Here is a 14,718-nt window from a genome sequence, read left to right as displayed (position 1 = left end):
TGTGGAATAAAAGTATGAACATGTGTTTATAAGTTACACTTGTGTTTGAATCCTGCAGCTTATCACACATTTGATGTCCATGTGTGACGACTGCAAGTGTCCAGAGTGAGGACAGACTGAGGGACCCACTGCTGCACATCATCTGTGAGGCTTTGCACCCCTGATGATCCACCAGGACAAACTCGGCAGTGTGTGAGGAAGAGGAGGAGGAAGAGCCAGCAGCAGCTGACAGATGGAGAGAATAGACAGACTGTTCCCTGTTTGTGAAGGACTGCTAGGAAAGTTTAACAGAACTGTCTGTGCTGAATCAGTCTTATTAGGTAATGTTCACATAATGTGATCATCCCAGTGTTTCCAGTGTGGGAGAAAGTACTCAGAGTACTCAGGGCCTTCAAGTTACACACCATGAAAGGCAGCAACAAGTTTAATGTTCAGAAACCTAAAGTCTGTATCAGCAGCAGAATGGAGCTAAAATAAATGTTGGTTTCAGTTCTATGAAGCTTTGAGGATTTTGGATCAGTAGCTGCTGTGTTTGTTGCATCATATTGCTGTAACTGTTTATATGCTTTATATATTCTGAGCTAAGTTGATCTATAGTGTTACATCATATTCTATAAGGATGTTATGTGTTTGTAGACTTTCTGCCCAGTTTGACCCATTTAGCAGACGTCAGCCTGTTTAAGGCTCTGATGTCTATTCTGTGTGACTTACAGCAGTTATGACATGGTCTGATTTTCTCACCCAATAAAGGAATATTTCATATATCAGTCTACTCTTCATTCTATCAGACACAGTTATCACAGCTCGTACATTTGCTTTATACACATGTATGTAAGCATTGAGCCAAATGTAATAATGCCAACGTATTAAACGAACAATATTTGTCTCTTATATATAACACATCTGTATACACACTCACAGATACTCGTCTTTGAGTGAAGATTTAAGGTGATAGGACATATAAACAACTGTTCAAGCTCACTGCTGTAATATATCATAATAATCTGACTATAACTTTAATATTGGCCATATTATATTTACATTACCACAGTGAGATGACTTTAGTCTCATGACCAACATCAGCTAATTGTTATTTACTAGCTAATCTTAAATGACTGTTCAGCACAGGAATGAAGCCCAACAATCATGTTTTACGGTCCTTTGGTCTCAAATGAACAAAACATGTTCTCCTTCGTTTCTGTCACACAAAGCTGTATGACACGTTTCTCGCGGTTAGTATCATGGTTGCTAGGCAACCTGAGCAGCGCGACGAAGGCAAGACCGTCCTATTTCACAAGCCTCTCACTTCCGCACTTCTCATACTTATAGTACGCACCGTGCGTAGTGCGCGTACTTCAAGCGTGCAGACCCTGAATTGGGACACAGCCTAGTGGTGCCGAGCTGGCGCACCGAGTAGTTCCTGTTACCTGCTGTGTGTCTGTTTTTACAGGTAAGCTGGGTTCCAAATAATACATATGTGATAGACAACAGTAGCAATCGAAAAGCTAGAGAGCCAGTTCACGAGTTTAAGGGTTGATAGCGACGAACCACCACCAGCTGTTGCTAAGAGCACCTTTGTTAGCTAGCAAAGTATTTACAAATAATTCTCCCGTTCATTGATCTGAGCATGCGCAGAATGATCCACAGCGCTCCTTTGATCTTCTCGAACGATCATCGTGACGTCACGGCGACATCACAATGATCCTTTGAGAAGATCAAAGGATCATTGTTTTGTCACAGCGACATCGCATTCTCTGCCACGCCCACCGAGTCTATAAATAGGAGCTCGTTCAACAGTTTACAGCAGAAAGAGACAGTTGTTTGAGACACAGCTACCCTTTGACACCCTTGAGCCTTAAACCTTTACAAAAATGTCACAGGCAAGAGCAGATCCGTTAGACCAACTGAACCGTACGAGAGACGAACTCCGTCATCAAAACGCACAGCTCAGGAAAGAAAACGCACGACTCACCAAAGAACTCGCACGAGTGACTGAAATGTGCATAGACTTCAGTCACGATGTCACACGACACACTCAAGAAAACACACGACTCGGTCGAGAAAACACACAACTCGAGCTAGAAAACGCACAACTCGAGCTAGAAAACGCACAACTCAGTGAAAACTACATAGAACTCAGACAAGAACACACAGAACTCAGTAACGATGTCACACGACACATTCAAAAAAACACACGACTCTGTCGAGAAAACACACAACTCAGGCAAGAGATGGCAGAACTCAGACAAACTGTGGAAAATCTTCAGCGCCCAGCGGTACGGGAACAAGAGTGAGGTGTCCATACCACCTCAGGCGGGATTCGAGCATCTTTTGAACTCGAGCCACAGTCCACCGACCTGTCATAAATACGCTGTGCTCTCCTTTATGTTTGATTTAATTTTGCCCCTCACCCCCCAACCAGTCATGGCAGAAGACCGCCCCTCCCTGAGCCTGGTTCTGCCAGAGGTTTCTTCCTGTTAAAAGGGAGTTTTTCCTCTCCACCGTTGCCAGAGTGCTTGCTCATAGGGGATCATTTGATTGTTGGGGCTGAATTTTTGGATTTCATTTAATTGGCTTAAACTGAAAAATCTAAAAATTCATGTGAGGGCTTCACATAGTGGAGAGCACTACATTTGCTAACTGCTCTTTGTTTATTTGTAGATTTTGTAGTTCTTCCTACTACAAAAACTACAAATGAAAACAAGGCAGTTAGCAGCAAATGAAAATAAATAAAACACTTAAAAAAAATCTGCTACTGCTCTGTGTGTTTACTTCAGTGAACACTTGTATGTTTTTGTGTTAGAAGATTATAGATTGTCCAAAATGTCCTACAGCCTGCCAGAGTACGAAATGAGGATAAAACAGGAAGTTTGACAGCAGTGAGTTCCTGCAGCGACCTCTCGTTTCTCTCCTCAGTGCTGCATGTTCGTGAACGTGAGCCTGGACGCGAAGGACGCGGTGAAAACTCTGAGCGCTGCAGTTCGGCTCCACCATACGGCAGGTGTCGCTCAGCAAAGCGATGCAGAAAAACAACAGAAACACCAAATAGGACAGATGTTTCAGGCACGAGACGTCCCTGGGCTTTCTGAGGGGACAACAACAACAATAATAATAACAATGTGCAGTAAAACATACACTCATTCTTTTCATTTATTAAGTTCCTGTGTTGTGTTGTTTGTGTTGTGCGTAGTGCCGACGCGGGACAGTTTGCAATTGTGTAGTGCTGTTGTTCTAAGTGTGACTGTGCAATGACAATAAAGAGTCTCTCGTCTCATCTTGACGATGAGCTCGTCCACCACAGCACTGAATCCAGCTCAGTTACAAGTTACAAAAGAAAATCATTTTTACTCGAGTACTAAAATTCATATTCAAGAAAACGCATGTTTCAGCTTCATTGCACGAGGCAGAGCAATTACGTTTCAGCGGACATCATGGCGTCCGCGTGTCCAGCTGTGGAGAGGACTCTTCTTTTGCCTTTCTTATCTTTACTAAGTAGAGACGTACAGGAAATAGTTGAGAGGGAAAGGGCCGGACTCAAACCCGTGCCGCTGCGTTCCAGCCATGTGGCATGTGGTCACCATGAGCTGAGCTCAGCCGACGTCAGAGACGCCTTTGAGTCAAACGTATGACACGTGTCCGTCTGTGGTCCTAGCTGCTGCCTCCTCGCTCCTTCAGCAGCTGCTTGAGGACACTGGACTGTTTCAGCGCTCTCAGGTTAGAGATGTCCTCCGCGATGACCGGGATCTCCTCGCCGCGATGCTCCTCGTCACCGTCGCCTTCCTCGCTGTCAGAGAGCGTGCACAGGAGAGCGTCGTTCTCGTACGTGGGGAAGTAATACCTGCGGAGCGAGACGACGTTTAGTGCTCAGGCTCAAATTAGTCCCAAAAAGGACGCCATTTTCATCAGCTGATAAAAATACTCCAAATGAAGTGTAAACATCTGTGGCGTTGACCACGTTCATCAGCAGCTGTACGCCAGCTTTAAAGCCCGCGCTCTCATTGGTTAATTCTGCAGGCGCTTCGTTAAACCTACTGCGGCTGGTCCCAGGCGGACATCTCCGGCAGTTTCATCACGTGACCTTCAGCCGCGATGTGACGCAGGGCGTCCGCCCGGCAGTCGAACATCCGCGTGCAGCCGTAGCAGCGGCTCTGATGGATCTGCCGCCGGATGAAGTTCACCAGTTTGACCTGCTGGTAGAACTTGAGGTCTGAGGGAGGACAGAACATTAGAAACACTCAGAAGGAAGAAATAGAAGCAAACTGCGCTCGAATTACCACGGCGATTTCACCCACTGAGCTCGGTCTTAAGGAGGTGGAGGTCGAAGCCGTGAGCCTCCTGCAAACACAAAACAGAAAGATGTCAGGGTCACGCACGCGACGCCCGTTACAGACTTCATAAATAACAAAACCAGAAAGCAGAGAGAAACTTTTCTGCCTCTCAGGTAAACTCGTCACTCGTGAGCACAAACTTAGAGTCACGTTTGGGAAACTGGTTCTGACTTTAAACCAGAACGTTTAATCAACGACAAAATCGGACTGCAGTCGACGTCCAATCCTAGATTTATTTATTGTTCACGAGTGTTAAGTCTAATTGTTGAATGTTGTCATCGTGTTTCTTAAATTTGTACGGTCTGAGTTCAACCTATAGGATCAAGACGTTCCTTTGTCTCTGACCTCTCCAGCCACTCTGTGCTGGGGGAGCTTTTATTGCAGATGCATCCTGACAGATCTGTTTCTTCTGTTGTAAGCTTCCTGCTTTTATGACACACACACACACACACACACACACACACACACACACACACACACACACACACACACACGTCTTAGAACCATTGGGGGGTTTTACGTGGGAGGTGCTTGTGTTGTATTGTGTATTGTAACTGCCATGTCAATAAATAGCTACGGGGGAAGCTGCTCTTTGAAGGACTTCGGGCCTGAGACAGGACAGGGGCGTGGGCTCCAAGAGCTGGTTCTTGACCAAAGACTTCCCTCGTTAGCGAGTGAAAAACCGGTTGAAGATGTTCTGTTATTCATCATGAAGGAAACAAGACATAAGTCTCTAAACTAGCGGGGCCTGTGGAAACAGACCCAACAACGAGGAAACATTTTTATTTGCTCGTTAAAGTTTTGACAATCATGTATTTATTTGGAAACTTTTCAAAATAAAAGGCGCTTCATTTTAAAAGCTCTTCAGCTTCGGTCCGTCTGTGTGTGAGGGCACTTTCTGAGTAAAATCCATGTTTTGTGCGAACGATGGATTCATATGTTTGCAGAGACCTCAGGAAGCAGATCGTTTCCTGTTAGTGTGCACTGTCTCCGTTCTCCCAGAAGCCTTTGCAGAATCGTTTCAGGGATGAAAAGCAGAAAACGATATTTTCCTTCTCTGAAACTTCTACGTTCCCGTACCTTCATATGCGCGTAGATCTGCTCCAACGTCTCCGATTGGTGATCACAGAACAGACACACTGCAGAGACCGGATGAGCCTGCCAGTCCGACCAATCACTGCGGACGATACAGAGATGAAACGAGCAGACTGAAAGCATTCACACAGGATCAGAGGAGGACTAGGAAGTGGACTTGATTGAAACTTTTGCATCCAGGCTGACACAGTAAATAAGAATATTATCAGGACGGACAATCCAAGGTTCAGTATCTTGGTTCAGGCTCAGACATGTCACTGAATGATGTTTATGGAATTATGCGTAAACAGCAGCTTTTTGGGGGTTGGATCATAAGAGATGACTACAGGAAGCAAAGAAGCTTTTAGTCACATGATTTCAGGAAGCTCTACCTTCTGTCTGCTTTCATCTAACACACGTGAGGTTTCCAGGACTGATGGGAATCCCGCGGCGCGTTACCTGTTTCCCGTGAACTCTTCGCTGCAGAACATGCAGAGACGATGGAAGCTGCTGTCGTCTCGCTCCTTCTGCTGCTGCTCCAGGACCTCCTCCTGTGGGAGCACAGAAGAAGAGCTCAGAGGAATTCTTCAGAAAACTACCTCAGAGTGCTCAGATATTTAAAGTGCAGAGGTTACAACGACACAAAGCGTGTCAAATCACTCAAATCTGCAATTTTTCTGATTTTTCCTGATTTTCAGACTTTGCCTCAAAACAAAGTTTAAAAGAAACGAAACTTCCAGCAGCACAAGATTCACTCAGGATGCTCCGAGTGTCACGTCTCCTCACCAGTCGTTTCTGCTGCAGCTTCTCTCGGAGGACTCTGTCTTCTGGAAGGACGTCACACAGCAGGAAGTAGTCCTCCTGCTTCTCTGTCAGGTCAGCGAGGAAGAAGAGTTTTTAATGAGTCATTAATCAGAGCTGGAGGAAGTGTACGTGGTTCACTTTGAAAGGTCAGGTCCTCTGTGGGTTTGAGTGAACTCACCGACTGGGCCCGTGGAGTTGGTTTTGATGACGCTGCAGAAATCTGTGAGCGGCTGCTCGAGGAATCTGCCCTTCCAGTACAGCAAGTACCTGATGGAGGAAACTCGTCAGTAAAAACCGACTCACAGCCAGGTTTACCGGCGCACAGAAACACTTCGTCACGGTTCATAAAAGCAGCACACTAGCAGGCGTGGACATGCTGGACTTGTTGTATATATTTATACTTGTAAGGTAAGGGTTTCCCCCCATCACCCCAAATAATTACAGGAAGTCTTTGGTGAAATGATCGAGTTCCAAATGCTAAAAACATCCAAACGTGTTCCCGAGAGTTAAACGAGTGAGCCGGAGCATGTGTGGCTCGTACTTTGGGACGTCTGCGATGAGTTTGACGTCGGCGATGACAAGCTTGTGCTCCATCAGCAGGTGTCTGAGGAGGACGTCTTTCCGCGGCGGTGGGACGGACTCAGAGCAGAACAGGCAGACCAGCGGCTCGGAGCCGGGACATTGAACACCGGGAGAGCTGGAGATGTCAGCCGGTGTTCCAGATCAACTGGCGTTTAGATCAACTGGCGTTGGTCGAACAGATGTGTGGCAGTCTTGCGTTTCAGGAGCTGCTACCGACAAACCAGCAAAAAAACGCCAAATGTGTCACCTGTGACACTTGTGAGGTTGTCTCAAACACACTCAGTCAGTCTTGATGCTGTTGAACAACAAAATGTTTAAAAATGTGGCGAGTTTACCTGGTGATATCCCCATGCGCGACGCGATCGCGAAAACAGCAAACAAGTAACACCACGCCGATGTTGTTCACAGGACAGCAAGAGTAAACGATCGGGAGACTCTTGTCGTCGTTATCGTTCCCCTCGCACGGTTTATTTCTCCGGTTTCAGCGTTTTTGCTTCACAACTAAAGCGAGCAGTTTACTTTGTGCACTAACATGGAGTCGAGTCAACCAGCGCCACCTCTGGCCAAGTGCCACAGCCTACAGCCAGATCAACCTGTGACACACATCTGCACCACATTTGATTTCGTTTCTTGCACATTTGTACCTTTCAATTGTGTCTGTTTGTGCGTCATGCAAATAAACCTTTGAAAAGAATGGAATGACACTGATATTTCACCAGTGTTGTAACATCACATGTCGTTAGCGTAGTCTGTCTGTGTCTTTTCTCTGAGAAAAAACATTTTAGAGTTGGTTGTGATATACAGTCTGTATAAGTGTGGTTAATCTAATAAACATTTGTAAGGAGATGGCAGTTACTGTGAATGTACCGCAGGTGAATAGTAATAAACAGTCAGACAATGACTCTGACAATCTCATTCAATCTTGCAGACTGAATGCACCTTCTGTGGAAAGTGGTACCACACAGTGTGTGTGGACTTTCCCTGTGCAGAAGGCGACTACAAATGTTGTGGGTGCTAAATAAACAGTAAAAAGTGATCCCTGTTGTCTTTGCTTACTGATTGTTTTTAGTGTTGACAATCCACATTGCTGCCATTGCATCTTTCAACATGTTTGTGGGTAGATTTGGATGTACCAGGGGTAAGTGCAGCCACTCAGCCTCTACTCAATGTCATCATAGCAGCAGGTGCAGATGTGTCACAAGTTAATCTAGTAGTGGGCTGTGGTAGCAGTGGACTGAGCTCCATTTGAAACTGCTCCAGCTGCTGTGTGATAGTGGATCTGCTACAAATTGAAGATCATAAGCAAGTTTTGGAAATTAACCCTTGTATTATGTTGAAGAACAAAAAAATGACATTGATTTTGTTGCGGGTCATTTAGATCCGTACTGTGTAAATCCACTCAGGATTGTTCAAAAACTGCAATGAAACAATAGCAACTTTATTTCCCATCAGATAAACATGTAGAACACAGACATACAACAGTTAGACTTTCCATAACTATTTTAGGAACAATTTGGTTTTTCGTTCTTACAAACACATTTCTGTTGAACTTGCCCAACGTTCTCAGTTTTTCAATGCTCAACATTTTCAATTTTGTCCACATGATGGACAGAATGTAACTGTGTGCTTTCTGCAGATGTACTTCTTGCATTTCTCACAATACATGCTTGTTTTCAAACAGGAATCTTCCTAACTAAGATTTAAAACAAAAGATTGCGTCTCCTCCAGTCTCACAAACAGATGACAAACCAAGCGACACACCTGAGTCACTGACTTTATATATAACTACCAACTCTCCAGCCATGTTGATGAATTGCCTATATTGGCTGGAAATATTAATTTCCAGGGAAGGGACACAGGCAGATGATGCTTACAGGATGTGATGTGACGACACTAATGAAATATCGATGTGTCATATTTCTCCAAGGTGTATTTCATTGTTATGGGAAAAGAGAATATTAAAATCATGATGACCAATTGGAGTGGTGATTTCTATGACTTTGTGTATATAATTTGGAATTTTGTACAAATGTAGGCCAATAAGGAATATATGATATCATTTCATTCATTTCAAAGGTTTATTTGCATGACGCACAAACAGAGACAATTGAAAGGTACAAATGTGCATGACACGAATTCAAATGTGGTGCAGATGTGTGTCACAGGTTGATCTGGCTGTAGGCTGTGGCACTTGGCCAGAGGTGGCGCTGGTTGACTCGACTCCATGTTAGTGCACAAAGTAAACTGCTCGCTTTAGTTGTGAAGCAAAAACGCTGAAACCGGAGAAATAAACCGTGCGAGGGGAACGATAACGACGACAAGAGTCTCCCGATCGTTTACTCTTGCTGTCCTGTGAACAACATCGGCGTGGTGTTACTTGTTTGCTGTTTTCGCGATCGCGTCGCGCATGGGGATATCACCAGGTAAACTCGCCACATTTTTAAACATTTTGTTGTTCAACAGCATCACGACTGACTGAGTGTGTTTGAGACAACCTCACAAGTGTCACAGGTGACACATTTGGCGTTTTTTTTGCTGGTTTGTCGGTAGCAGCTCCTGAAACGCAAGACTGCCACACATCTGTTCGACCAACGCCAGTTGATCTAAACGCCAGTTGATCTGGAACACCGGCTGATCGGGGAAACACAGCGGCTCCAGAATGCTGTCCTTACCTGAGAAAGCAGAAGAGAGACTACACCTTATATACCACACACACTCTACTCCAGACCAGGTGAGTCAAAACCAAGCGGAAGCGAGAATGTACAGCCTGGCATGAAGAAGCATTTCCCTCTGATCTACAAAAATCTGTCTGTATACAATTATTTTCATCACCCGTGGGGACAAAACTATGATCTAAAAGTAAAAAAATAAATAAATTAATGAATTAAATAACTCATTAATCGAACTCAGACTTTACACGCTGTTAAATCCTGAATAAACTTCACAGCTGTCAGACTGAGTACTGACTGAATATAGAGATTGCTGTATAATCACAGTTAGCAGCCCAGCTATTTCCTAGCCTGCTAGCTTAGCCGGGCGGGTTCCCGCCTGCTTTTCTGATTTTTTTTAGCCTTTTTTCTGCTGATTGTGGATTCCCACAGACTCGGAGAGTCACCGACACCCAAACCTTTGCACGCAGACCACCAGATATCAGCATTAAAGCCGCGGACACGTTTAAAAGGTCACACTTACCGTCTTTACTCGGCTCGCTGGCGGCCATGTCTGGTGTCACGTGGTGCAAATAACACAAATCGTACCAATCGGAGGCCGTAAAATGCCAACGAAGCGCCTTCGCGGACCCCCGGTAAAACACGAATTAGAAAAGGTGCATTCAAGTGGTTCAAGGAAATATAAAAACTCAAGTTTCGATAGCTGAAGGTTAATTAATGTGAATGAAGTTGACTAACATGTAACGTTGGACGTTGTTGCATATATATAGCAAAGAATATAAATCACATGAACACTCAGATCCTCAAGATATACCTGAGCGTGTTCTCTGAACATGAAAGTTTAGTGTTCATAAATACCCATTTATTAACATTACATTAGCATATGTGTCCTCCCCTCTATTACAAATTTTTAAATGAAACGTTATTTGTGAATGTGTACCATGTGTACAGGTGTAAGGCTCCCTAAAATAAAAGTCTGAAAATAACATTTGAGTTTCTGTACAGGGGGGCACAAGAAGGCTGGATATGGTGCAAATTCTTAAATAAATGACCCAAGTTTTATACGTGAAGTCAGTTTTAAGGTGGAGTGGCTGCTGATGACACACAGCTTGGATTCGGGAATTCACTGGAAGCACGTTGTGGTCAAAGACCACTGGGGGGCACAAACAGCTCAGTGTTCATCCTGCAGTCTGACTCACTCTGTTATTCTCAACAACAACAAAAAAAACTATAGATAAAAGCAATGACAGCAATACTGCAGAAATAATAAACCTTTCTCCCTTTAAGCACAGAATGAAAATATGAAAACACACTGTCAGCTGTTTTTTTTAAATATTGCAAATACATACATGATGTGATGTCATGCCATGGTGATAATCTCATATATGACACGTTATTATGACTCTGTAATCACCGAAAAGTGCTCACAGTCAGTCTTTGTGACTGCAGTTTGTTAGTCCAGCATAAAGAACAAAGTATTTCACAAACACTTTTAACCAGTATATAAAAAAATATTTTGAGTTTTAAAAGTTCATGTTCACTGGCGCACACACTACCAGACACTCCTTCTCCATGCTTCATGGTGGGAACCATGCATGTAGAGACCATCGTTCACCTTTGTGGAACCAAAGATCTCAGATTTGGACTCATCACACCAAAGCACAGATGGTCTAATGTCCATTCCCTGTGTTTCTTGGCCCAAACTAATCTCCTCTGCTTGCTATTTGACCATAAAGGCCTGATTCACACAGTCTCCTCTGAACAGCTGATGTAGAGTGTGTCTGTTACTGGAGCTCTATGTGGCATTTATCTGCGCTCTGATCTGAGTAGCTGTTAACTTGTGATTTCTGAGGCTGGTGGATGAATGTATCCTCAGCAGCAGAGGGGACTCTGGCTCTTGCTTTCCTGGGGCGGTCCTCGTGTGAGCCAGTTTCTTTGTAGCGCTTTATGGTTTTTGTGAAGTTTTTGCAATTTCCTGGATTGACTGACCTTCAGTTCTTAAAGAAATGACAGACTGTTGTTTCCTTCGCTGATTGGTTCTTGCCATAATATGAATTCTAACAGTTGTCAAATAGAGCTGTCAGCTGTGTACTAGGCCTGCACAATAAATAAAAAATTTATTGTCATCGCAATATCAGCCTGTGCGATGGGCCCATTGCAAAAGACGGCGCAAACTGCGATAATTGGGTACCTTAAAATGTTTACGCACGTGCTTTAAAGAATTTGCCAATCAAAGAAACCCCTTTACACATTTGACCAGTCGAACAGAGCCCTTCACGGCATTAACCAATCAAATGGATTAGAGGCCCGCCTCCTATGTAGGTGGGGAGCGAACAACGCTGCAGCGACGAGTCGGAGTTGTAATGGCTGAGAGCGAGACGCATGACGAGAACGCTACTGACTATGAACTCGTGGCTAAAAAATAGTACCTCGCTTATTTGGAGGTACTTTGGATTTGGTAAAGACGACGTTCTCCAAACACAGGTGCTCTGCAAAACTTGCCGAACACTCGTGGCAACCACCAGAGGAAACACGACTCCACCATCATCTTCAACACGACCACAGAGAACTGTTTGAAGAGTTCCAGAAAGACAGGGCTAGCTAATGTTGCTAATGTTAAGACAAAGAGCGCCGCAGTCCAACGGCCGTCTCTGTATCCGAGTTTTTAAAGTGGAACTCCTTATGAGAAAACGTGGAAGCGCTACAAAGAAATAACAGAGGCCATTACACATTTTTTGACAAAGACATGATGCCTATAAACAGTGTTGGTCAAGTTACTTGAAAAAAGTAATCAGTAACTAATTACTGATTACTTCCCCATAAAAAGTAATCCCGTTACTTTACTGATTACTTATTTTCAAAAGTAATTAATTACTTAGTTACTTTTTAAAAACACGATTTACAACCTGAATAGGTGATAAAGCGATAGATCTTTCAGCCCAATTCTACTTTTTCTGCATAATCCATCATACAAAATGTAATCAAATGGAAAAGTCTCTTTTTAAAACTTTTATAGTTTTATTAATTTTAATCTTTTTAACTTTATGCATCAAGCAAAAATTTAATTATATGCAGCATTCTCTGACTGGAAGAAATTTGTTTAATATTTAAACCTATTTTCTGCACATTCCAGCACATAAAATATATATTTTTTTTGTGTTTACACTCAGTCTTTCAAATAGATGCAAGTAAAACACAGCAGAAAATAAATAAAATCAAAGACTAGCGGTCCTGTTGCTCTATTTTCACCTGTACAGCAGGAGTTGGGTAGGCGGAGGTTTACCCTGGTGCAGGTGTGCCGCAGCGGTCAGTGGAAGGATACGGCAGTTTCTCTGTGAATTTTCCATTACGTCATAGCGCACTCGGAGCTTGCTTGGAAGTTTAGGGGTTTTTTTTCGCTGTAAAAAGAAGTTTTCTTCCCACGCACAATGCTAATGGACACTAATGTTTTTGTCACTTTTTATGGAATCAAACTCAAAGTAAGGTCAGTACTTCCACGCTTTAAACGCTGCACGCTCATACTCTCTCTGCACTCGATATATGATCCATTGTTGATCTGCACACAGCTGTTGTCACAACCGTAGCACTCGCTTACGTCACTGTCATGAGACATTCTCGCAAAAAAATCACGGTTTTAGTAACGCAGTAACGCAGCGTTCCTACGGGAAAGTAACGGTAATCTAATTACTGTTTTTGCAATAGTAATCCCTTACTTTACTAGTTACTTGAGAAAAGTAATCGGATTACAATAACGCGTTACAAGTAACGCATTACTGCCCATCTCTGCCTATAAATACAGTTAGCAGAGGCGGCTTCACCAGTCTGATACATAAAGTGGACCGGAGATACCGCATCCCCTCAGGAAACTACTTTTCCCATGTCGCCATTCCACAAATGTACGAAACATGCCGCAAGACTAGGGTGGGTTTTAATAATCGATTCATCGATTAATATCGATTCTGGCTTGGATAACGTGATATCGATTCATTAAAATCCTGAATTGATTTTTTTAATATAAATGTATTTTGCCTGAAATTCCAGAATCTCAGGTGAAACTTCACAAAATTTTGACAACCACCAAACATTTAAAACAGTGAATGAGAGCAGGAACACAGATTCTGCACAGAGACGTAAACACAAAGCGCCGACGGATCAGGATCAGTGAGATGTGACTTTCTCACCCGACGGCACGGACACGCTCGGGGCTGAAAGCCGACAGCTCGCTGATTCTGATGTTTCGGCGGGTCCGCGCTTTGTGTTCACGCCGTTTTTGCACAGATTCTAAAGCTGTTAGTTTGATCTCTCTCCAAACAACATTGACCGAACCAGCAGCAAAAGAAGATCCAAACGCTTCACATAAACATCGTCATGAATTCACTCTGACTGTTGCTGTTTTGCTTCCACCAGGATAAAATCACACTTCATGCACAGCTCTCTCTCTCTCTCTGTACTTCAAGAACAGTTTCCCGTCTGTCCCCGAAATCTGTTTTCTGCATTATTTGCTTGGTTGTTACGCACAAGTCTACTGTTGTTTACAGCCTGTCGGCCGATGTTTTTTTTTTACTTACTTCCAAAAAGAAAACCTAATTTCTGCCGTTCAATAGGCTTCTGAACAAATGTAAACTTTTTAAAATTATGCAAAACGCTGTCTCTAATAAAACCGCTGTAACTTCAGAGGCAATGTTCATAAGCTGGTTAATGGTTTTCTTTCGTTTTTGATGTACTGCAGAATATTTTTATAAAATCCAGGCCAGGAAAACCACCTTCATGTGTTTCTGTGTTTTATCTTCAGCTACTTTGACACAAAGGCCTCTGCTGTGACGCTCACACCTGTGATAAAGTCTTGCGTGTGTCAGCTTCCTTTTTATAGATACAAAAATATGTAAATGTGCTGATCTGAATTATAATCTGACTGAGGCAAAATTTCCCAGATTTAAATCGAATCGAATCAAATTGAATCGAATCGTGTATCGAATCGATTCAGGACCTTGTGAATCGGATTCGAATCGATTCTAGAAATCATGGACGATACCCAGCCCTACACAAGACCGTCACATTTGAACTGAGCCAAGCTGAAAACTATGCTACAGACCTATGATCAAGTCGTACAACGGAGCCATATATGAGTTTCACAGTGCTCTTCCTCACCGAAGACTTTGAACTGAAAACACGGTGTCTAGAGACTGTGTGTTTTCCAAACTCTCACACTAGTGAAAATATAGCCCGTGTATTACGTGAGGTGCTGGCCAGCTGGGATCTTA

At 43.4% G+C, this 14,718-nt stretch overlaps 1 protein-coding gene and 1 long non-coding RNA gene across 2 annotated transcripts in view; both read right to left on the bottom strand.

Annotated features, from left to right (window-relative positions):
* Positions 1–545: 545 nt before the first annotated feature.
* Positions 546–14,718, bottom strand: part of LOC309710586 — a 39,632-nt gene continuing 25,459 nt past the window's right edge. The window contains exon 2 of the long non-coding RNA XR_014277757.1: positions 546–1,854. This is a non-coding gene — a long non-coding RNA (uncharacterized lncRNA). The remainder of the gene's footprint in view (positions 1,855–14,718) is intronic.
* On the bottom strand, positions 3,133–6,911 carry LOC309710569 (zinc finger protein 277-like). The gene is made up of 8 exons (XM_082540165.1): positions 6,748–6,911; positions 6,385–6,473; positions 6,189–6,271; positions 5,862–5,953; positions 5,409–5,505; positions 4,293–4,335; positions 4,033–4,207; positions 3,133–3,838 (listed from the first exon to the last, which is right to left on the bottom strand). Exons 1-8 carry the CDS (start codon positions 6,798–6,800, stop codon positions 3,649–3,651), a joined length of 822 nt encoding a protein of 273 aa, XP_082396291.1. The 5' UTR covers positions 6,801–6,911; the 3' UTR covers positions 3,133–3,648.

Source organism: Aulonocara stuartgranti (assembly GCF_965226115.1).
Source record: "Aulonocara stuartgranti genome assembly, chromosome: 7".
Taxonomy (NCBI): Eukaryota; Metazoa; Chordata; class Actinopteri; order Cichliformes; family Cichlidae; genus Aulonocara; species Aulonocara stuartgranti.
Note: the sequence above shows the minus strand (reverse complement) of the source record. Positions and strands in the feature narration are given on the sequence as shown.